Consider the following 22,143-nt stretch of genomic DNA (forward strand, 5'->3'; position numbering starts at 1 on the left):
GGGGGGGGGGGGGGTAAATAGAAAGGGCGATCTGCAGCGAATAGAATTTGATTACAAGACTTCATCACTTCCACGGGTGAAATGGAACGGCACAGAAACATCTGAGGTCCAGACAAGATTTACAGCCACAGCGGAAGAAAACATTTCCCTCAATCAGAGCCGTTCTTATGATATTCAAAGCTCTCTCTTTTTTCCAGGCCTACCTGTGCAGGTAGTGTGATAGTGAGAACATTATTGTTACACAGCAGATGTGTAGAATTAGACAAGCAAAATGAGAAAACCCTGAGGCTTCAGTATTCCCAGTGGATCAGGCTAGAGATGTTCTTTGTGGTGCTGGAGAAGCTTTGCCTTTAATGTGTCGGTGTGTATTCATTACTGAGAAGACACTGCAAAAAATGTCAGTTCCACGCTCAGAGCAGTTCGCAGGAATTTGTCTGCATTTGTATTATTCTTCAGCTTTTATTATTCATTTCGCCTTGTTGAGAGGGTTATGTTGACATATCAACTGTTTAAGCGGGGCCAGGACCTTGTCAGATTGCTACTTGTAAAAATAAATGGGATCAGTGATTGGAGCTAATGCTGCAGGAGAAGAAATATCAGATGGGGCACTACCGGCTGATAGGAGATCAACGTAATGAATTGATTAATTCAGCAGTTTTTTCTTTCTGTTGAGACCTCTCTTACCGATACACCCATGAGTGTTCCCTGCAGAGAGATTCCAGTAGAGAGGTTTACACTTGTCACACAGGGTCCCCTCGACGTTTGATAGGCAGCGGCAGGAGCCCTGAAACAGCAGATAACGAATCTATGGATTGTTGTCGAGGCTGGTAGCGAAGACTGGTACAATCAGGGTTGTTGTTTTTTCACCACAGCGCAAATGGCCTTGCATGAAATCATTGTTTTTCTTCCTCTTCCAAATGGAAGGAAGTCTCATTTCCTTTATTTTAATTGCATTTACATTGCAGGGGAAAACACTTCCTTTCAAAAATCCACTGGTAGACTTCAAGCAGCACAGCTGCGATATCAGTCATGCAGCTTCGAGAGTGTATAAATCCACACACCCACAGGGCTGGTGTATTTAGACTGTCTCCACTGTTATCAATAAAACATGAATAAATCAAACGGTTGAACTTTGGAAGACAGAAAACTGAAGTGTGCTTGAAAGTGAAATACCGTTTGGGCATCAGCGATGTCAGTTCCTGCACGGTTGCACGCGCTGATGGAGGCTGGAATTACAATTTGAATACACAACTATGTAAAAAAAAACATATGGAAATAAGTTACTGGTAATTAATTCTCAGTTTCTAGCTGTGAAACACGGTAGACAAATCTTTAAATTTAAGCTTGCTTGAAAACAGAATTAAACATTCAATAATGGGACAATGCCAAAAATGGCGTGTGGTGCTTCCCAGTGTGCTCACCTGAGCACTGTGGAAACCTGAGTCCGGAGGCACAGCGGTCGCACTGCTGGCCCACCACCCCAGGGAGACACAGGCACTGACCCGACAGTGGGTTGCATGCGTTACCATACGAGCCCTCCTCTGAGCATCGGCATGCTAGGAACAAGAAACAAGAACTTCAAAAGCAAGCATACAGGGTTATACTTCCAGTTCATTGGGGAATGGTTTGAGTGGTTTTTGTTTTATATTCAGATTCCCAGTTGTGTATTTTGGGGAATAGGACTCCCAAAAGGAAGAATCCATATGTGTGTGTGTGTGTGTGTGTGGATGGCAAGGGAGTCACACGCCACTGTGGGAAAATGAGGATGTTTGTCCCCTTCAAGTCATGAGAAGAGACCACAGCACGCCCAGTGAAACCAGTCGTGCTTCCTTCAGTGACGGGGAGGTGCTGAGCCGACTCACCGGCACACTCCGGGTAGCCATAGTATCCAGGTGCACATTCATCGCACTCCTGCCCGCCATAGTTGGGATAGCAGAAACACTGGCCAGTCGGACTGCACGCACTCTCAGCCACACCGGCACCATCACAGAGACACGCTGGAGGAAGCAAGGAGGGTCATGAGCCGCTTGATATTTTAAATAAATAAATAAAAAACATTCTAAAGCACAGGCTGGCTGGTTAAACCCTAATTCTATAAGCATTTCCTGTTAGCCCAAAATATCCCTAGCAGCGTACTGCTACTGCCCGTTTCCTCCTCTGGAGCTCTGCCTTTGTTTTACAGCCCGGGCTGAATTTTCATTGACACGCTGACTCTTTCTCACCCTGGCAGTTTGGGAAGGAGTGGTATCCTGGTCGGCAACGGTCGCATCGCTCCCCCACCACACCCTGACGGCACAGGCAGCGTCCGGAAGCATCACACACCTTGTTCACCGTCGCTCGGTAGTCGCATGTACACTCTGTGTGCAAACGCATTAAACAACTGAAATCTTTACTACCAGATATTCTTATCTGCTCACTAATGCAAGTGACTTCTTTATTTAGTCCAACAATGATATGAGCTATTCTTCCTTTCTCCTGTGGCACACAGTGGAACGGCCACACGAGTGTCTTCTGGCACTGACACGCAACACTCGGCACTAAGACTCAACAGCCAGAAGAAAAGCTGCCCAAATTCTCTTTCACTAAAACAGTAAAATATGTTTTGTATTTTGTCTTGAGGTAAGTTCAATTCAATCGTTTGCCAACATTCTTAAAAAGCGTGGAGGAAACCAGAAAAGGAAGTTTAAAACAGAGCTGTAACTAATAATAGTGTGGTTACTGCAATCCCAGCTGACTATTCCTATCAGGGAACTACTTTAACTTAAATATCCCAAAAGTAGCATAACGTAATCTGAGAGCATCACGGTGCAACAACTGCAAGAGGGGCGCATTCACTCATTTCCACAATATGCTGCACATTTTAACCATTACATACCGTACCAGCAGTTTTGTTGCTCTGAGGGAAACCTGCATGGTCTGACCTTTTCTCCTACATACATTGAGGCTTTTCTTGACTGACCTCTGCTCTGTGTTCTTAACTTTTAGCTCTGCAGGAGAGCATATCAGACGCCGTGGTGCCTTGCATGCTCATCTAAAGCCCTGGGATCCCTGTACGTTAATGATACCAGGGTTGATAGGGCTGCTCTTCAAGAACAAGGACGCGTGACCCACAGTTTAAAATATAGAAAAAAGAAGTAATAAAAACTTTACATTAACATTGTAGATGGCCCTATAATAGAATATAAGTGATAATCTCACTCACGCTGACAGCTTCGTGAGCCAAAATAACCTGGAGGACAGGTGGTAGGCACTGTAGAGAGAGAAAGATTGGGAAAATGTCAAGAAAAAAAGACTAACAGCATTTTAAGTAGTTGTTTAAAACCAAATGTGAAGCTGAATTAAGGTAAGACACCTTGCAAAATATTTGTTTACTGAGCTTACCAACGATTGGTCCTGCTGATGCTTTAGTGGTCGTCTGGTAAACAGGATATCCTGGTGGTAAAAGAATGAAATTAAGACCCCCAGTGACGGGAAAATGTTATCAATAATAATAAAACAAAACAATAATAATATAATTCATAATGTCTTAAATCCACACTATTTCATTCTTATCCTCTTGTTTTTGTACATATCAAATCTTAGAGGTGTTGGTAGGTAGATTTAGGTGTGAGCCAGGTCAGCTGGTTCCTCTTGTTAGCAGTTTTACACTAAGATAATTGAATTTTGTGTCTGGCTCCAGCTGCATATCTAGTCTCACTATACAGATGTAAGAATAATATAGATAGATATATTTTATTAATCCCCAAATGGGGAAATTAAAATTAAAATGCCATGGATTCCCAAAATTCATCACATAGTACCATGAATATATATATAGATGAATATATTTAAGAGAAATGCAGGAGACCTGTCATACAGTGACACAAAACAGCAGTGAAGAATGAGTGGAAACCTTGACAGCCCCTGAATGACGGTCAACATGTACTGACGATTATTCTAATTCCTGGAACGCAGCTGCTGTGAGCTGTAGCAAGTTCATGCAGAGACCTCGGAAAGATTTATTAAGTCAGCCTTAAGACAAGAAAAAAGGGGAAAAGATGAAAGCGCATTAAGCTAAACAATGCACCCTGTTAGATTAGAATCAGAAGCGAGACAGGTGTGGAATGTGCATTCGTCGATAATGCAGCATGTGCATGCACCCTCCTGCATGTACCATTGTGGAATAAAAGGGATATATTTTTTGTGTACTGATAGGATTATCAGTCTCTATCAAAATAGTTTTATTCTTCCCTTGAGGAGGAAAAGTGACAGATTGAAACAAAACAGGCTAAAGAAAAGCATGAGAACAACATATTTATCGTATTGCATGTATGAACAAACTGCAGTTTATTGCTCACATCTATCAATTAAACAATGTACCCATACATGATGAGAGAAAAACTAAACTTACGACTGCACTGAGGGTAGTAATAATATCCGGATGCACAGCGATCGCAGTTTTCTCCAGTAAACTGTGGTTTGCAGATACATCTTCCAGATCCCATTTCACATCCAGCTGTAGTCCTTTCTTCACACCTGCAGGCTGGTTATTTGTTATACGGTTATTACCTTATAATGACAAAAATAACAAACAAGCTAATATGGCGATACAGCCAACATTTACTGAGCATAGCTAAGCAGCACTCAGAGAACACAAACCTTCGCCAAGGCAACTCAGTTTGCCCATTATGTCATTGCATGTGAAAGCAACAGGCTCGTGATACGAGTTATTGATCCTGAAAACCTGCCCCGAGAATTTGGAATCACATTGTTAGTTTATAGTTATTCAAAAATAGCAATGTTTCAGTAATGGCAACTTTTTCAGGATGCAGCTGCCAAATTAGCTGATTTCTATCATTAATCAACCAATTTTATGGTAATTCTTCAAGCAGTTTAAAAAAAACTAGAAAAGCACTCAGAGAGCGCAGGCCTCCTCCAAGCTGCTCATTCCCCTGGTAATTGGATTTACATCATCCACATGGTGATCTGGATCATCATCTAGAGCAGACCTGGACATTGTACGGCCCTTTGGTCGACTCTGACCGGCCCGTGTAAGTTCAATATGATGCAGCTTTCTTAATGAGCACAAAGACAATATTGTGATGTCTTTAGGGTGCTAAGAACCTTCACACAACTTTCCTAAAGTATATTAAACTCAAAATCTGTTTTAGAGTGAATGTGTAACGTAAGTCACAAATGGTAAAATGTTCACATTTATTTTACCATTGTTTTGAGAAATGTAATTGAATAAATGAAATATTTTGTAAGGCAACCGCAATTTTTCATTGCTTAATTATAACATACTCTTACAAGCTTGGCAAGGTGTTGGCTCAACACCTTGATATTTGTCTGGAGTTGTATGTATGAGCTCTCACAAATCCCTTACAAAAAAATTGAAACGTTGATGGTTAAACAGTTTTCTACTCCCACCCTGCACACAGCTCAGGTGATTTCCTCTGCACTGTGGTACCACTATTTGACCTTGTCCAAAAGCTGAGTTATGCTTGTTAAGTTACCAATATTTTTGCCTTACATCGGCTTTGTCTCCATACTCCTTGAGACATACTCCTGAAACACTTGACAAGGTAGTGGACCTCGGACCATGATTTTCCTCTGGTCTCTTTTGGTTTTGAACCAGTACAGCACATGTTTACCCTTGCACAGTCCAGCCTAACCCAGTGCCAGGTAACGATCTGGATACCTGTCTAGATACCAAAAAAAAGGTCCAACCTCTGTTGTCCAATCACAGCCGTCCATCACGGATCAAAGGCACAAAGAAAGGGTGATGGAGATCAAAGGCCCTGAGCCATCAAAAAGATCTTAGGATCAAAGGAAGCAAAATTATATATGTGTGTAATTTCACAGATCAAACTATCCAGGGTTTCGGACCGTGTACAAGCGGAAAGGGGATGCTTTATATGTTATATAAAGGAACACCACAGAGAGCTAAGCACCACAGTTTGTGTTTCATGGTTGAGAACAAAGACATCAACCATTGTGTTGCTAGACGGGGACATGTTGTATCACCATTTACAGCACACAAAGGCATTATCAGCTGAAGGGGTTCACTGTGGGGAACCCTGATGGGACAAGCTGAAAGAGGAAGAAAAATAATAGCCTTGATTTTACAAACTGTGGCGCTAAGCTCTTCTGTGGTGTTCCTTTCTATAATATTAAAGCGATCCCTGACTGTTTGGACAAATTGATCGAAAATATGTATCATTATTTCTTATTAAGCTATAAAATTCATTTTGTTAGGAGCCGCCAATACTGGCATTCTGGGTGTGATATTAAATGGTTGCACCACCAAGCTCTGCTGTTGTGGACAATAGCAGCGATCCGTTGGCAGCTATCAGCTCCTCTGGTCGGCCTTTGCAGTCTGACCCACAGCATCAGCAAAAACGAGAGGAAAGTAGGGAGAAGCCAGAGATTAAAATGGAGATTAAAATCAACGGCAGGTCTCAAGATTTGGTCGCTGTGTTTGGTGTCTCTGGCCTGTGTAGCCGTGGCGACAGAGATTGTCTGATGTAAAGAGCTCCATTTGATTTCTGACGGAGTCCATGGTAAGTATTCGTTTCATATAAACGGTACTTCACGATATATTTGTATTTAATATAAACTAATGTCCGCAGTGTGTTTGTGTGCGTGAACGGTTGTTTGTCTCTGTAGCACCCGCCGCGTGCCGGAGGTGCAGCCGAGGTCTTCAATAACTGATATTCACTTTCTAATGCTTTCTCTGCAACAACTGACTGGCAATTTCCCTAATCTCTGTAGAGGGATTAGGGAAATTGCCGTCTGTGTTGCAACAGACAGACTCTGGCAACCCCTAATCTCTGTAGAGGATTAGGGAAATTGCCGTCTGTCTGTTGCAACAGACAGACTCTGTCAACCCCTAATCTCTGTAGAGGATTAGAGATTGCGTTAGAAAATGAATAGAAGCTATTGAAGACCTCGGCTGCACCTCCGGCACACGGCGGGTAGACAAACAACCGTTCAAGCACACAAACACACTGCAGACATTAGTTTACAGTAAATACCAATATATCGGAAGTAACGTTAATACGAAACAAATAATTACCATGGACTGTGGCAGAAATAAAATGGAGTTTCTTACATCTCTTCGGCATGGCTGCACAGGCCAGACACGAAACATGACCAAATCTAGTCCTTCCGTCGATTCTCATCTCCATTTCCATCTCTGGTTCTTCCTCACTTTCCCCTCGTCTTTGCTGACGCTGTGGGTCAGACTGAAAAGGCGGAACAGATGAGCTCATCGCTGCTAACAGATCGCTGCTATAACAGCAGTGAGCTGGGTTTGCAACCATTTGACATCACACCCAGAATGCCTTGCGGCCGGCCCCCCAAACAAAATGGATTTTGTAGTTTGTAAGAAATAATTATATATATTTAGACCAATTTGTCAGAAGCCCTGGATCGGTTCGGTGGTTATGGTTCGAGGATTTGTGAATCCTCAAACCATAACCACCGAACCTAGGCGAACAGGTAAGTACTTCAGATAATAGTTTAAAATTTGTAACCTTTTCTTTTTCAGGTCTCCCGACAGGAAGCAAGTCAACCTACATAGACAGGTAAGTATTTCTAAATAAACTCTACATGCATTCTTAAAATTTAAATGCTTTGTTTACATTTTATTCTACATAGACAGGCAAGTATTTCTAAATAAACTCTACATGCATTCTTAAAATATAAATACAAAAATGTGTGTGTGGCGCCCTAAAGAGGATGTCGGTGGTAAACGGCCAAAACATCAGATGATCTTGGGGTACCCTGCAAAGGACACACACTTTAACAATCATAGGGTCCCCAGGTTCTGTTCAATGCCCAATTGAATTGGATTTTGCGGGTTAGGCCCCTAACTGTTAAGTTATCTCCTAATCTTCATTCTCTGGCTTGTCCCCGTCAGGGAATCGCCATAGCAAATCAACCTTCTAGTCCATCCAAAGGGCCGCATAAGGCCCTTTGGTTGACTGACCGGCCTGTGCAAGGTTAATTGAAAATTACAAAATAAACACATTTTCTAATTTTACTTCATGCGTGGACTAAAACTGCATTCAGTGACAGTTCAATATTATGTATCTTTCTTAATGAGCACAAACACAGACAATATTGTGATGTCTTTAGGATGCTAAGAACCTTCACACAACTTTCCAAAAGTATATTAAATGTCAAAATGTGTTTTTGAGTGAATGTGACTGAAAATGTTCACTAATATGAGTCACAAATGGTAAAACGTTCACATTTATTTTACCATTGTTTTGAGAAATGTAATTGAATAAATGAAATTTTTTGTAAGGCAACCGCAATTTTTCATTGCTTAATAATAACATACTCTTACAAGCTTGTCAGGGATAGTTGGCTCAACACCTTGATATTTGTCTGGAGTTGTATGTATGCGCTCTCACAAATCCCTTACAAAAAAATTGAAACGTTGATGGTTAAACAGTTTTCTACTCCCACCCTGCACACAGCTCAGGTGATTTCCTCTGCACTGTGGTACCACTATTTGACCTTGTCCAAAAGCTGAGTTATGCTTGTTAAGTTACCAATATTTTTGCCTTACATCGGCTTTGTCTCCATACTCCTTGAGACATACTCCTGAAACACTTGACAAGGTAGTGGACCTCGGACCATGATCTTCCTCTGGTCTCTTTTGGTTTTGAACCAGTACAGCACATGTTTACCCATGCACAGTCCAACCTAACCCAGTGCCAGGTAACGATCTGGATACCTGTCTAGATACCAAAAAAAAGGTCCAACCTCTGTTGTCCAATCACAGCCGTCCGTCACGGATCAAAGGCACAAAGAAAGGGTGATGGAGATCAAAGGCCCTGAGCCATCAAAAAGATCTTAGGATCAAAGGAAGCAAAATTATATATGTGTGTAATTTCACAGATCAAACTATCCAGGGTTTCGGACCGTGTACAAGCGGAAAGGGGATGCTTTATATGTTATATAAAGGAACACCACAGAGAGCTAAGCACCACAGTTTGTGTTTCATGGTTGAGAACAAAGACATCAACCATTGTGTTGCTAGACGGGGACATGTTGTATCACCATTTACAGCACACAAAGGCATTATCAGCTGAAGGGGTTCACTGTGGGGAACCCTGATGGGACAAGCTGAAAGAGGAAGAAAAATAATAGCCTTGATTTTACAAACTGTGGCGCTAAGCTCTTCTGTGGTGTTCCTTTCTATAACATTAAAGCGATCCCTGACTGTTTGGACAAATTGATCGAAAATATGTATCATTATTTCTTATTAAGCTATAAAATTCATTTTGTTAGGAGCCGCCAATATTGGCATTCTGGGTGTGATATCAAATGGTTGCACCACCAAGCTCTGCTGTTGTGGAGAATAGCAGCGATCCGTTGGCAGCTATCAGCTCCTCTGGTCGGCCTTTGCAGTCTGACCCACAGCATCAGCAAAAACGAGAGGAAAGTGAGGAGAAGCCAGAGATTAAAATGGAGATTAAAATCAACGGCAGGTCTCAAGATTTGGTCGCTGTGTTTGGTGTCTCTGGCCTGTGTAGCCGTGGCGACAGAGATTGTCTGATGTAAAGAGCTCCATTTGATTTCTGACGGAGTCCATGGTAATTATTCGTTTCATATTAACGGTACTTCACGATATATTTGTATTTAATGTAAACTAATGTCCGCAGTGTGTTTGTGTGCGTGAACGGTTGTTGGTCTCTGTAGCACCCGCCGCGTGCCGGAGGTGCAGCCGAGGTCTTCAATAACTGATATTCACTTTCTAATGCTTTCTCTGCAACAACTGACTGGCAATTTCCCGAATCTCTGTAGAGGGATTAGGGAAATTGCCGTCTGTGTTGCAACAGACAGACTCTGGCAACCCCTAATCTCTGTAGAGGATTAGGGAAATTGCCGTCTGTCTGTTGCAACACAGACGGCAATTTCCCTAATCCTCTACAGAGATTAGGGAAATTGCCGTCTGTGTTGCAACAGACAGACTCTGGCAACCCCTAATCTCTGTAGAGGATTAGAGATTGCGTTAGAAAATGAATAGAAGCTATTGAAGACCTCGGCTGCACCTCCGGCACACGGCGGGTAGACAAACAACCGTTCAAGCACACAAACACACTGCAGACATTAGTTTAGAGTAAATACCAATATATCGGAAGTAACGTTAATACGAAACAAATAATTACCATGGACTGTGGCAGAAATAAAATGGAGTTTCTTACATCTCTTCGGCATGGCTGCACAGGCCAGACACGAAACATGACCAAATCTAGTCCTTCCGTCGATTCTCATCTCCATTTCCATCTCTGGTTCTTCCTCACTTTCCCCTCGTCTTTGCTGACGCTGTGGGTCATGACGACTGAAAAGGCGGAACAGATGAGCTCATCGCTGCTAACAGATCGCTGCTATAACAGCAGTGAGCTGGGTTTGCAACCATTTGACATCACACCCAGAATGCCTTGCGGCCGGCCCCCCAAACAAAATGGATTTTGTAGTTTATAAGAAATAATTATATATATTTAGACCAATTTGTCAGAAGCCCTGGATCGGTTCGGTGGTTATGGTTGGAGGATTTGTGAATCCTCCAACCATAACCACCGAACCTAGGCGAACAGGTAAGTACTTCAGATAATAGTTTAAAATTTGTAACCTTTTCTTTTTCAGGTCTCCCGACAGGAAGCAAGTCAACCTACATAGACAGGTAAGTATTTCTAAATAAACTCTACATGCATTCTTAAAATTTAAATGCTTTGTTCACATTTTATTCTACATAGACAGGCAAGTATTTCTAAATAAACTCTACATGCATTCTTAAAATATAAATACAAAAATGTGTGTGTGGCGCCCTAAAGAGGATGTCGGTGGTAAACGGCCAAAACATCAGATGATCTTGGGGTACCCTGCAAAGGACACACACTTTAACAATCATAGGGTCACCAGGTTCTGTTCAATGCCCAATTGAATTGGATTTTGCGGGTTAGGCCCCTAACTGTTAAGTTATCTCCTAATCTTCATTCTCTGGCTTGTCCCCGTCAGGGGATCGCCATAGCAAATCAACCTTCTAGTCCAACCAAAGGGCCTTATGCGGCCCTTTGGTTGACTCTGACCGGCCTGTGCAAGGTTAATTGAAAATGACAAAATAAACACATTTTCTAATTTTACTTCATGCGTGGACTAAAACTGCATTCAGTGACAGTTCAATATTATGTATCTTTCTTAATGAGCACAAACACAGACAATATTGTGATGTCTTTAGGATGCTAAGAACCTTCACACAACTTTCCAAAAGTATATTAAATGTCAAAATGTGTTTTTGAGTGAATGTGACTGAAAATGTTCACTAATATGAGTCACAAATGGTAAAACGTTCACATTTATTTTACCATTGTTTTGAGAGATGTAATTGAACAAATGAAATTTTTTGTAAGGCAACCGCAATTTTTCATTGCTTAATTATAACATACTCTTACAAGCTTGGCAAGGTGTTGGCTCAACACCTTGATATTTGTCTGGAGTTGTATGTATGCGCTCTCACAAATCCCTTACAAAAAAATTGAAACGTTGATGGTTAAACAGTTTTCTACTCCCACCCTGCACACAGCTCAGGTGATTTCCTCTGCACTGTGGTACCACTATTTGACCTTGGCCAAAAGCAAAGTTATGCTTGTTAAGTTACCAATATTTTTGCCTTACATCGGCTTTGTCTCCATACTCCTTGAGACATACTCCTGAAACACTTGACAAGGTAGTGGACCTCGGACCATGATCTTCCTCTGGTCTCTTTTGGTTTTGAACCAGTACAGCACATGTTTACCCTTGCACAGTCCAGCCTAACCCAGTGCCAGGTAACGATCTGGATACCTGTCTGGATACCAAAAAAAAGGTCCAACCTCTGTTGTCCAATCACAGCCGTCCATCACGGATCAAAGGCACAAAGAAAGGGTGATGGAGATCAAAGGCCCTGAGCCATCAAAAAGATCTTAGGATCAAAGGAAGCAAAATTATATATGTGTGTAATTTCACAGATCAAACTATCCAGGGTTTCGGACCGTGTACAAGCGGAAAGGGGATGCTTTATATGTTATATAAAGGAACACCACAGACAGCTAAGCACCACAGTTTGTGTTTCATGGTTGAGAACAAAGACATCAACCATTGTGTTGCTAGACGGGGACATGTTGTATCACCATTTACAGCACACAAAGGCATTATCAGCTGAAGGGGTTCACTGTGGGGAACCCTGATGGGACAAGCTGAAAGAGGAAGAAAAATAATAGCCTTGATTTTACAAACTGTGGCGCTAAGCTCTTCTGTGGTGTTCCTTTCTATAACATTAAAGCGATCCCTGACTGTTTGGACAAATTGATCGAAAATATGTATCATTATTTCTTATTAAGCTATAAAATTCATTTTGTTAGGAGCCGCCAATATTGGCATTCTGGGTGTGATATCAAATGGTTGCACCACCAAGCTCTGCTGTTGTGGAGAATAGCAGCGATCCGTTGGCAGCTATCAGCTCCTCTGGTCGGCCTTTGCAGTCTGACCCACAGCATCAGCAAAAACGAGAGGAAAGTGAGGAGAAGCCAGAGATTAAAATGGAGATTAAAATCAACGGCAGGTCTCAAGATTTGGTCGCTGTGTTTGGTGTCTCTGGCCTGTGTAGCCGTGGCGACAGAGATTGTCTGATGTAAAGAGCTCCATTTGATTTCTGACGGAGTCCATGGTAATTATTCGTTTCATATTAACGGTACTTCACGATATATTTGTATTTAATATAAACTAATGTCCGCAGTGTGTTTGTGTGCGTGAACGGTTGTTTGTCTCTGTAGCACCCGCCGCGTGCCGGAGGTGCAGCCGAGGTCTTCAATAACTGATATTCACTTTCGAATGCTTTCTCTGCAACAACTGACTGGCAATTTCCCTAATCTCTGTAGAGGGATTAGGGAAATTGCCGTCTGTGTTGCAACAGACAGACTCTGGCAACCCCTAATCTCTGTAGAGGATTAGGGAAATTGCCGTCTGTCTGTTGCAACAGACAGACTCTGTCAACCCCTAATCTCTGTAGAGGATTAGAGATTGCGTTAGAAAATGAATAGAAGCTATTGAAGACCTCGGCTGCACCTCCCGTCACACGGCGGGTAGACAAACAACCGTTCAAGCACACAAACACACTGCAGACATTAGTTTACAGTAAATACCAATATATCGGAAGTAACGTTAATATGAAACAAATAATTACCATGGACTGTGGCAGAAATAAAATGGAGTTTCTTACATCTCTTCGGCATGGCTGCACAGGCCAGACACGAAACATGACCAAATCTAGTCCTTCCGTCGATTCTCATCTCCATTTCCATCTCTGGTTCTTCCTCACTTTCCCCTCGTCTTTGCTGACGCTGTGGGTCAGACTGAAAAGGCGGAACAGATGAGCTCATCGCTGCTAACAGATCGCTGCTATAACAGCAGTGAGCTGGGTTTGCAACCATTTGACATCACACCCAGAATGCCTTGCGGCCGGCCCCCCAAACAAAATGGATTTTGTAGTTTGTAAGAAATAATTATATATATTTAGACCAATTTGTCAGAAGCCCTGGATCGGTTCGGTGGTTATGGTTCGAGGATTTGTGAATCCTCGAACCATAACCACCGAACCTAGGCGAACAGGTAAGTACTTCAGATAATAGTTTAAAATTTGTAACCTTTACTTTTTCAGGTCTCCCGACAGGAAGCAAGTCAACCTACATTGACAGGTAAGTATTTCTAAATAAACTCTACATGCATTCTTAAAATTTAAATGCTTTGTTTACATTTTATTCTACATAGACAGGCAAGTATTTCTAAATAAACTCTACATGCATTCTTAAAATATAAATACAAAAATGTGTGTGTGGCGCCCTAAAGAGGATGTCGGTGGTAAACGGCCAAAACATCAGATGATCTTGGGGTACCCTGCAAAGGACACACACTTTAACAATCATAGGGTCCCCAGGTTCTGTTCAATGCCCAATTGAATTGGATTTTGCGGGTTAGGCCCCTAACTGTTAAGTTATCTCCTAATCTTCATTCTCTGGCTTGTCCCCGTCAGGGGATCGCCATAGCAAATCAACCTTCTAGTCCAACCAAAGGGCCTTATGCGGCCCTTTGGTTGACTCTGACCGGCCTGTGCAAGGTTAATTGAAAATTACAAAATAAACACATTTTCTAATTTTACTTCATGCGTGGACTAAAACTGCATTCAGTGACAGTTCAATATTATGTATCTTTCTAAATGAGCACAAACACAGACAATATTGTGATGTCTTTAGGATGCTAAGAACCTTCACACAACTTTCCAAAAGTATATTAAATGTCAAAATGTGTTTTTGAGTGAATGTGACTGAAAATGTTCACTAATATGAGTCACAAATGGTAAAACGTTCACATTTATTTTACCATTGTTTTGAGAAATTGAATTGAATAAATGACGTTTTTGTAAGGCAACCTCAATTTTTCATCGCTTAATTATAACATATACTCTTACAAGCTTGTCAAAACAATGCAATTTACTGCTTTTTTTTAAATAAAGAAATACAATTAATATTATGCAGAATTGAGTTTAGCCTTTTGGCCGGCCCCTCCAGAATATTTTTTCTTTCTCATATGGCCCCATAGAAAAAATAATTGCCCACCCATGATCTAGGGTTCTAATTGTTCTTGGTATCGGAGTTAGATTTCTGAATCCATAAATGGAGTTTTAATGTTAAAATGTAATATTCTTTCCTGACCTGATTCTGGATCAGATCCAGAAGACATTTTACATGATAGTTCATATCGGACGCCCTTTATGACTGTGATTTTTGGTGAGTGAATTGAATGCATAGACAGGATTTTTTATTGTTTTTTAAAGCCTCCATTATAAGTAAATGGAAAAACTTTTCTTGTATCCAGACGTGTATCTGGATCGCTCTCAAAATTGAATGACCCAGGCAGACAAATGCCATCACAAACATAACCTCCTTGGCGGAGATAAAAAAAATAAAAATAAAATAAAAAGTCCCACATAACAAAGAAAACAACATTCCTTAATCCGCCCACTTAGCTTTATCCACATCAACATTTGGTGGGATCTTCCTTGAAATATACCCAACCCTCCCACGAAGATTCATGAAAATCTGATGAGTAGTTCTTTGTGTAATCCTGAAAACAAGTAAAACAAACCGACGGCAGCTTAAACATTACCCGCTTGGCAGAGGTAATAATGATTATTGGGTCTCCGTCTCTGTTTTCATAGTTTACTTTTTCAAAGCACTCAGGGCACCAGGTTTAATTCTGCTGCTTTTTTTAATGTCCAAACAACTACTGCCAGATATTTATACAGTGAGGAGCAGCCACGGGCCATTACATTAATGTAAACCAAAGCAGAGCCTCGTTTAGCACGGTTCTCTTTGTAACGGTGTCATTTGTGTCTGTCTCAAACAGGACGCCTCTTGCTCAATGCAACCCCACTTTGGCTATCCACAATATCGCATAACTATCTGATGAGACGTTGTCTAGTTCTCGCGTTTATTTGTTGTGGCAGAAATTTGGAAAATGTGTTCAACCCAAGCAATTTTGCAATATCCATTCTTCAGGTTATTAAACCAGGTGCAGAAATTGATTTGAGGCATATTTTGCTCGTGATTTCACAAGGTAAAACCATGCGTTTAATAGCATTGTCTTATTTTAACCATGCGGTAAGACAGTAATTAAGTACCGGTACACAGATGAAAATGCTACTCACGTATGCATCCATTTGGAGACTCGGGGGGGACTCCAAAGGGTCTGTAGAAACCCTCAAGGCATCGCTCGCAGTTCACACCAGCAGTGTTGTGCTGAAGGACATGAAAATAATGCAGTGAGATAGAAGATGATGCTGAACGAGTCTTCTTTAGGGCAGAATCTATAAATTAAAATGCAGTTTGATGCACGTGATGGGATGCAACGCTTTCAATCCCGTAGTATAATATTCCAGAGGTATATTATATTACCAACACAACAACAAAGGAAGAAATTGGCAACATGTTGTCTTTTTTGGAGTAGGAGGAGGGACATTTTGCATAAATGGTTTTGCTTTGGCCCCAAAATCCAACTTTCACAGATTACAGAGTAGCTGGTGCAGAATCAAATGCTCCATGGATGATGAACATACACAGGAGGGAATTTTCCCCCCCCTTTTTTAATACTCTTCTCCACAACAACAACAGCATACATTCACTCACAGGAATCAGTTTAGACTTGACGTGCATTTCATACCTGGCAGTTGCTGCACACTCCTCCTCCATTGTACCTGCCGAAGGTGTCTAAACTTGCTCCCTTTCTTTCCACCTCTGGATCGTAATAACAGTCGAAAGCATGGGAGAAACACTGGCAGGCTGCGGAGAAAAAAAACCCCAGAGATAAACAAAAAGACAGACAGACAGGCAGACACACACACACACTCCTTAAGATGCTTCAGCTACTCATTCGCCAAGAAGGAAGGAATTAGGCGTCTGGTTGTTAACTATTCAGAGACGCGTTAAAATCGAAACCAAACAAGTGGACAGGTCCTCTTTCTGCACGCTGCCCCCCCCCCCTCTCATAAATGCTGGTGACAGGATATACTGTACTCTGTTGCACTGATTGAATTACAAGTCGTCTACATCTTTCTCTCCGCTTTTGTTGTCGCAACGAGGCCGTGCTTCACTGAGAATCGATGTGCCAACACTCAAAAGTCATTAGCCTCCGGCTGAAACATGACCGATTGGCTGGCCTTTAAACTGGCGTGGAGGGCTATCTGGTAAGATGCCAGGCCCGGCTCCCCAGTTGACTCGCCGACTAAGACAAAGAACAGTTATCCTGCAGCTAGTTGTGCGCCGTGTTGTTCATCTCACACACCATATGAGGAATGTCCTCTCATCTCCTCACTGAGGCTCCCTACAATACCATATGAGGGCATCCACAACAGGGCTTAGATATCAGGACACTTCAATCCACTCCGCGGGGTCGTAATTCAAGGAAGCTGCAGCACAGGGAGTGACAAACCACTGGTTTGGTTTACACATCGAATAAACCATTGTACACCAACACTTACGGTGACACTCATTAGGGCTGTCAACAGTCGCCGCGCGCCATGGCTTCTGGTTGAAGCCCGGGCAGCAGCGGTCACATGACTCGCCGCAGGTGTTGTGTTGGCAATCGCACCGGAGTCTGCAGAGAGGACAAGACGCACCCGAGATTAGGAATGCTCAGATTATTATTCTAAGCACAAACCCAAAAAGTGCTTTTAAATTCACATTAGCTATTTACCAATTATTAACGCAATAATAGTTTTCCTTTAAACAGACAGCACATAGCAACATTAGCACTAAAAACTGCTACATATATATATATATTTATTATATACATCAGTGAGATAAAACATGCTAAAGACGTGCTGCAGAGACGAAGGCAGCTTTAATCCACTGGGAACTTTCTCTTACAATTTCCAAGCAAACAATATAACACAATGAAGCATTCATCCGTTGTGTTCTTCTGCTGTTTCGAGGTCCGCAATACAAAAGGCAACTGTAATTCAAGGCAGCACTTTATCAGGCATCTTCCCCTTTTAACAAGCCTCTACAATGACACAGTTATCAGAGTAAAATACAGTAACATGCTTCCTTTACTGTGATGTCACCGCACAAACATATGAGGCAATCCTTCCTGCAAAACAATTCAAGATCAGTAGATTTGGCGCTGTCCCTGTGGTCTTCGTTTCATCATCTTCAACTTTAAGTCATGCCCAAAGACACACTTTAACGTTAAAAATGCTTATAAGGTATCAGTTTAGGCTTTGATGTAAAGAACATGGAAATTATTTTAAGATTGCAGAAGTAAAAGGGGCTTCACCGACCTGTTTGAGGCTTCCTGATGGCGCCCCCCACCACACACCTGTGCATGCCCATGACAAACACACCGTCCACCGATGCTGACGTCTTTGATACTGTAGTAGTACTATCATGACATATGGAGAAAACGTTATCAACACCACCTTTAAAAAGTGACAACTCAAAAAAACATCATGCAACCGGAGTCAAAGTCAATTCAATCTTGAATCATTATAGTTACGGTGCGACCACTGCATCATATAAAAAAAAATAAAAAAAACTGCCACTAAGGCATGCACAATCGCATGCATGCTGTCTCTTCCATGATGACTGGATGGACAGATCTCGCATTGGGCCTTTGACAAAGATGAATGTGTCGGCAGGTGGGAGATGGTCAGTGTTTGAGTCAGCAAACGGGAAGCTCGAGTGTAGGTGGAACGGATGTTTGTCCAAATGCATGACACCTCTGTGTGAGGTTCTACATAAGAGCATCACCCTGCGTGTGACGGTGGGATCTCTCTGGGCCTTGGAGATCAGGTGACCCAGCAGGGTGCTGGTGCGGAGGAAGCGCAGGCGGATGTTGGTGGCCTTCGTGAAGTCTCGCAGGACTGGTGAGTAGGTGAAGTTTCTGGCCCCCGGTCGACCGTTTACCAGAGAAACAACGATCTGAATAACAAACACTCATTAAAAAAAAAAAAAGAAAATCCGCTTTTGAGGTGTAATAAAAGGAATGCAGTTGCTAAAATATCTTACTTCTCCATTCTCCAGAGGAACGATCCGGGAGTACTCTGTGGTGCAGAGCTGGTCGTCGTCGTGTAATATCCGAGCATTCGGCTGCTTTCCAAACCTTTCAATGCACTCATGCTTTGAATCTGCCAAAAACAAAATAAAAAATCTCTTAACATCTCACCTGTATTCTCTTCATTTTGTTTTTCATTTTAGACAGGAACAATATCATCATTACACAGGCATTTTTACTTGTCGTAGCAGGAAAGACACATGTAATGCATTTTTTAATAGGGGGTGCATCCCATTCAGAAACAACAGTTACTGCTCACGTGCACACACACTTGCACGGAAACGAGCGAACGTGTTGTTCTCTTATCCGTGTTGTTCTGGTTTAAGTGGATTTTGTAAATGAGCGGTTGCTGCTTTTGTTTTTGAACTGCAGGTTCTCAGAAATCACTTTCTGTTTATTGCAAACATGTTACTAACAATGTGGTTGAAAAAATATAGAATGATTAAAAAACACAAACACACATTCCATCTTTACCAGACTTCACTAACAGTCGCGGGACTGCACGTGGAGCGGACTTCATATTTTTATTTACAGCCCACAATATAACAAAATCCAGAAGGGAATTCAATCATAATGTTTCAACATTTTATTTCAGCCTTTAGTCACTGTGCAGGAAGTGTTGTTCTGTTTAGAATACAATAAAAAAGCACATTTCACACAATAAAATCACTTGGGAACTTACGTGCAAAATACTGCCAGGGAGTGAAGGTTCTGCCATTGTCCACGGAGCGCTCGAGGACCCAGAGGTCAGGACGGGGTGAGTTTGCAAACTTGATGAGGACATATGCCACGTGAAAGAGCTAAAAAAAAATACAAAAAACAGAATAGAAGATGTACAAATAAAAATACATCACTGTTTGAAAATGTTTTGGCATAAGTCGTAGCTTCAGGTACTCTACATGTTATTTCAGGTAAGCCCCAGTCTTGGCAGACATCGCCGACAACACTTTTATTTTCTTTCAGAGCACAACTTCTGATCAATGTTCTACATCTTGCCACAAAACAAACTAGAAAAGCACTCAGATAGCGCAGACCTCCGCCGAGCAGCTCATTCCCCTCCTAATTGGATTTACACCGTCCACATGGTGATCTGGATCATCATCAAAAGGTCCTATATTGCTCTTGGTGTCTTTATACAACAACTATGAAAAGTGAATTGGAGTTGGGGTTTTCAATGTTCAAATGTAATATTTTTTCCTGACCTCCTTCGAGATCAGATCCAGATGTGATTCAGTGGTGAGATAGAGGCCCTCACCCTACATGACTATGTCAAATTCCATAAACATCGGTCAATAATCAACTGAGATATTGAGAAACAAATTTTGAAACGCCATTGACTGCAATGTTAAAGAAAATATCAAAAAGTGATCCATAATCCAAGATCTCTTCTGGATCATCACCAGAATTTAATTATCTGTTCCTGGTAACATTCCCAACATTTCCTTCAAACTTCATCCAGATCCGTCTGTAACCTCTTGCTAACAGACAGACAGACAAACGAACGCAGGCGATCACGGAGGAGGAGGTACTAACTTTAATGCATGCGTCCACACGACTGAATCAAGGCCAAGGCTTCCCCTCCTGGCCTTTTATTCTGTGCAGAATTGCATTCTGTGTGGCCAGACAGGAACGCACAAACAATTTGCCAACATTTGTCAGCACGGAGTCAATAAAAGTGGTGCAGGTGCAGCCAGGTTAGTGAAAAGACCCGAGCTAAGCCCACATGATCCACGTCTGTTCTCTGAACTCACTATCTCCTCCTTCCATCAGAATATGCATTCCATACAAGTAACGAGTAACACTGAGCTTTCTGTCAGACCTATGATTGTTAGAGGACTGTGTGTCCTTTGCACTTCGTCAACATCCTCATCAGCCCCTGAAAGCGGGCGACTTCAGCTTGATTGAACATTGTGCAACGGTAAGATAATCGGTGGAAATCAATGCCCTCTTTGTTAAGGCGTGGAATGGACTCGGTGTGGCTTGGAATTTAAACCCTGTGACATCAAACCTGCACGTGACACCTGCAGTGTCAACAGAAAGTCTGGCGTGCACCTGACCGCCACGCCCGTCTTGTTTTTATCAGGCACAGTTCATCTGTTCAGTGCCGGAATAGATCCTAAACCAACGTTTAACATGTTTGAAAAGCAACACTAAAGGCATATTTACTGAATGAAAGACACCTGCATTCAGGGTTGCAGCGATTCTATGAAAACTGGAGCTGAGGAATGTGTTGCCTATTCGAATAAAAGCTGGTCTTCGTTTTGGGAAAGATGAATGCAGGCCCACACTCGTCCGGCATCCATCAGCTCCTTTACGAATGCCCCCAGGGGCATTTGAAACAGTCAAGGTGGTAGTTCTCCTTGCACGGGGCAGGCTAGTCTAACAGCCGTATCAAAAGCTAAGCAAAGCATGCTAAAGGCTAAAGGTGGGGAGTCGCTAACCCAACCATCAAAAGGATAGGCCTTAAGTTCATGTGGAACTTGGGTTGATGGACTGTGAGAGGGGTCAGAGGTCAAATGGGGAACTGTCTGGCTTCGTTCTCTGAAAACGATCAAAAATCAATGGCAACTAAGAACAAAGTCATTAGTTTGCAAATATTCCAGAATAGATTTTTCGAGAATAGATTTCTGTCAGTAAATAAGTAATTTTGTTTTTGAAAGGCCTCCTGCTTGCCTCAAACTTAGGTGGGGTGTGACTTAAAATTAATCAGGGAACACTTCCACTCGTATGCCACAGGATGTGCGGGAAAAAAAAGAAAGAAGAAGAATGGCGCACACACAACAAGGCGTGGGCTGCCATCCAGCTAAAAACAGAAGCAAGTTTCAGTCATTGCTACTGAGGATCAGGAGGAAGTTTACTTCGCACAGGCTGTGATGACATTGAGGGAACTAGAGGAAGGCAGGCTGGGGGGGGGGGGGGGGGGGGGGGGGGGGAGTAGAGACGTGCAGGCTGGCATGCAGACCCATCTCAGATTCCAAACATAGCGTCACATTCCCTCTCCCTATTAATGCCCTCAAAGCAGCGCATGCCACTGCTTTCAGGAACTGGTTTCTGACACCAATGCAAGGCAGTGAAAATCTCCTCAACAATTTGTCCCGGGTACAGACAGATATGGGGTTTATTAAACGAGGGGTTTCTCGTAAATATTCTATTCTGTTCTGTTCTAAACAGAAAAACGTATTCTAATACACCTGACCAGATTCTGTCAGACTGGATTATTGTGTTCACACTTTAACAAGGAGGGCTATTAAGTACAGTTTGGCATTGCTAGAAATAGTGTTACCACTATCACTATCTAGTCAGCGTCATCATCCAAGGCTGGCAAAGTTTCTGAGTCAGCTAAACATTCCTGGAGCTTCAAAAGAAAAGAAAAAAAAGGAAACATAAAAGGATTCCATGCAGCTCATGCTGAGAAATCCAGCGTCTCAAATTGGTTTGATTTGACTATGATGCAATGAGTCTTCACTCCAGTCTCCGAGTTAAAAGGTTTTGCACAGCCTT

At 42.1% G+C, this 22,143-nt stretch overlaps 1 protein-coding gene across 1 annotated transcript in view; it reads right to left on the reverse strand.

Moving 5' to 3' along the window:
- Nucleotides 1-22,143, reverse strand: part of LOC137915725 (laminin subunit alpha-3-like) — a 52,053-nt gene that overhangs the window by 23,535 nt on the left and 6,375 nt on the right. Inside the window, exons 3-16 of the mRNA XM_068758843.1 lie at nucleotides 19,325-19,442; nucleotides 18,597-18,715; nucleotides 18,339-18,509; nucleotides 17,870-17,970; nucleotides 17,069-17,184; nucleotides 16,252-16,370; nucleotides 15,740-15,830; nucleotides 4,391-4,522; nucleotides 3,382-3,432; nucleotides 3,203-3,250; nucleotides 2,223-2,357; nucleotides 1,422-1,556; nucleotides 1,174-1,226; nucleotides 685-784 (exon numbers count right to left, since the gene is read on the reverse strand). Coding sequence (XP_068614944.1) covers nucleotides 685-784; nucleotides 1,174-1,226; nucleotides 1,422-1,556; nucleotides 2,223-2,357; nucleotides 3,203-3,250; nucleotides 3,382-3,432; nucleotides 4,391-4,522; nucleotides 15,740-15,830; nucleotides 16,252-16,370; nucleotides 17,069-17,184; nucleotides 17,870-17,970; nucleotides 18,339-18,509; nucleotides 18,597-18,715; nucleotides 19,325-19,442 — 1,489 coding nt within the window. The remainder of the gene's footprint in view (nucleotides 1-684; nucleotides 785-1,173; nucleotides 1,227-1,421; nucleotides 1,557-2,222; nucleotides 2,358-3,202; nucleotides 3,251-3,381; nucleotides 3,433-4,390; nucleotides 4,523-15,739; nucleotides 15,831-16,251; nucleotides 16,371-17,068; nucleotides 17,185-17,869; nucleotides 17,971-18,338; nucleotides 18,510-18,596; nucleotides 18,716-19,324; nucleotides 19,443-22,143) is intronic.

Source organism: Brachionichthys hirsutus, unplaced genomic scaffold (genome assembly GCF_040956055.1).
Source record: "Brachionichthys hirsutus isolate HB-005 unplaced genomic scaffold, CSIRO-AGI_Bhir_v1 contig_289, whole genome shotgun sequence".
NCBI lineage: Eukaryota > Metazoa > Chordata > Actinopteri > Lophiiformes > Brachionichthyidae > Brachionichthys > Brachionichthys hirsutus.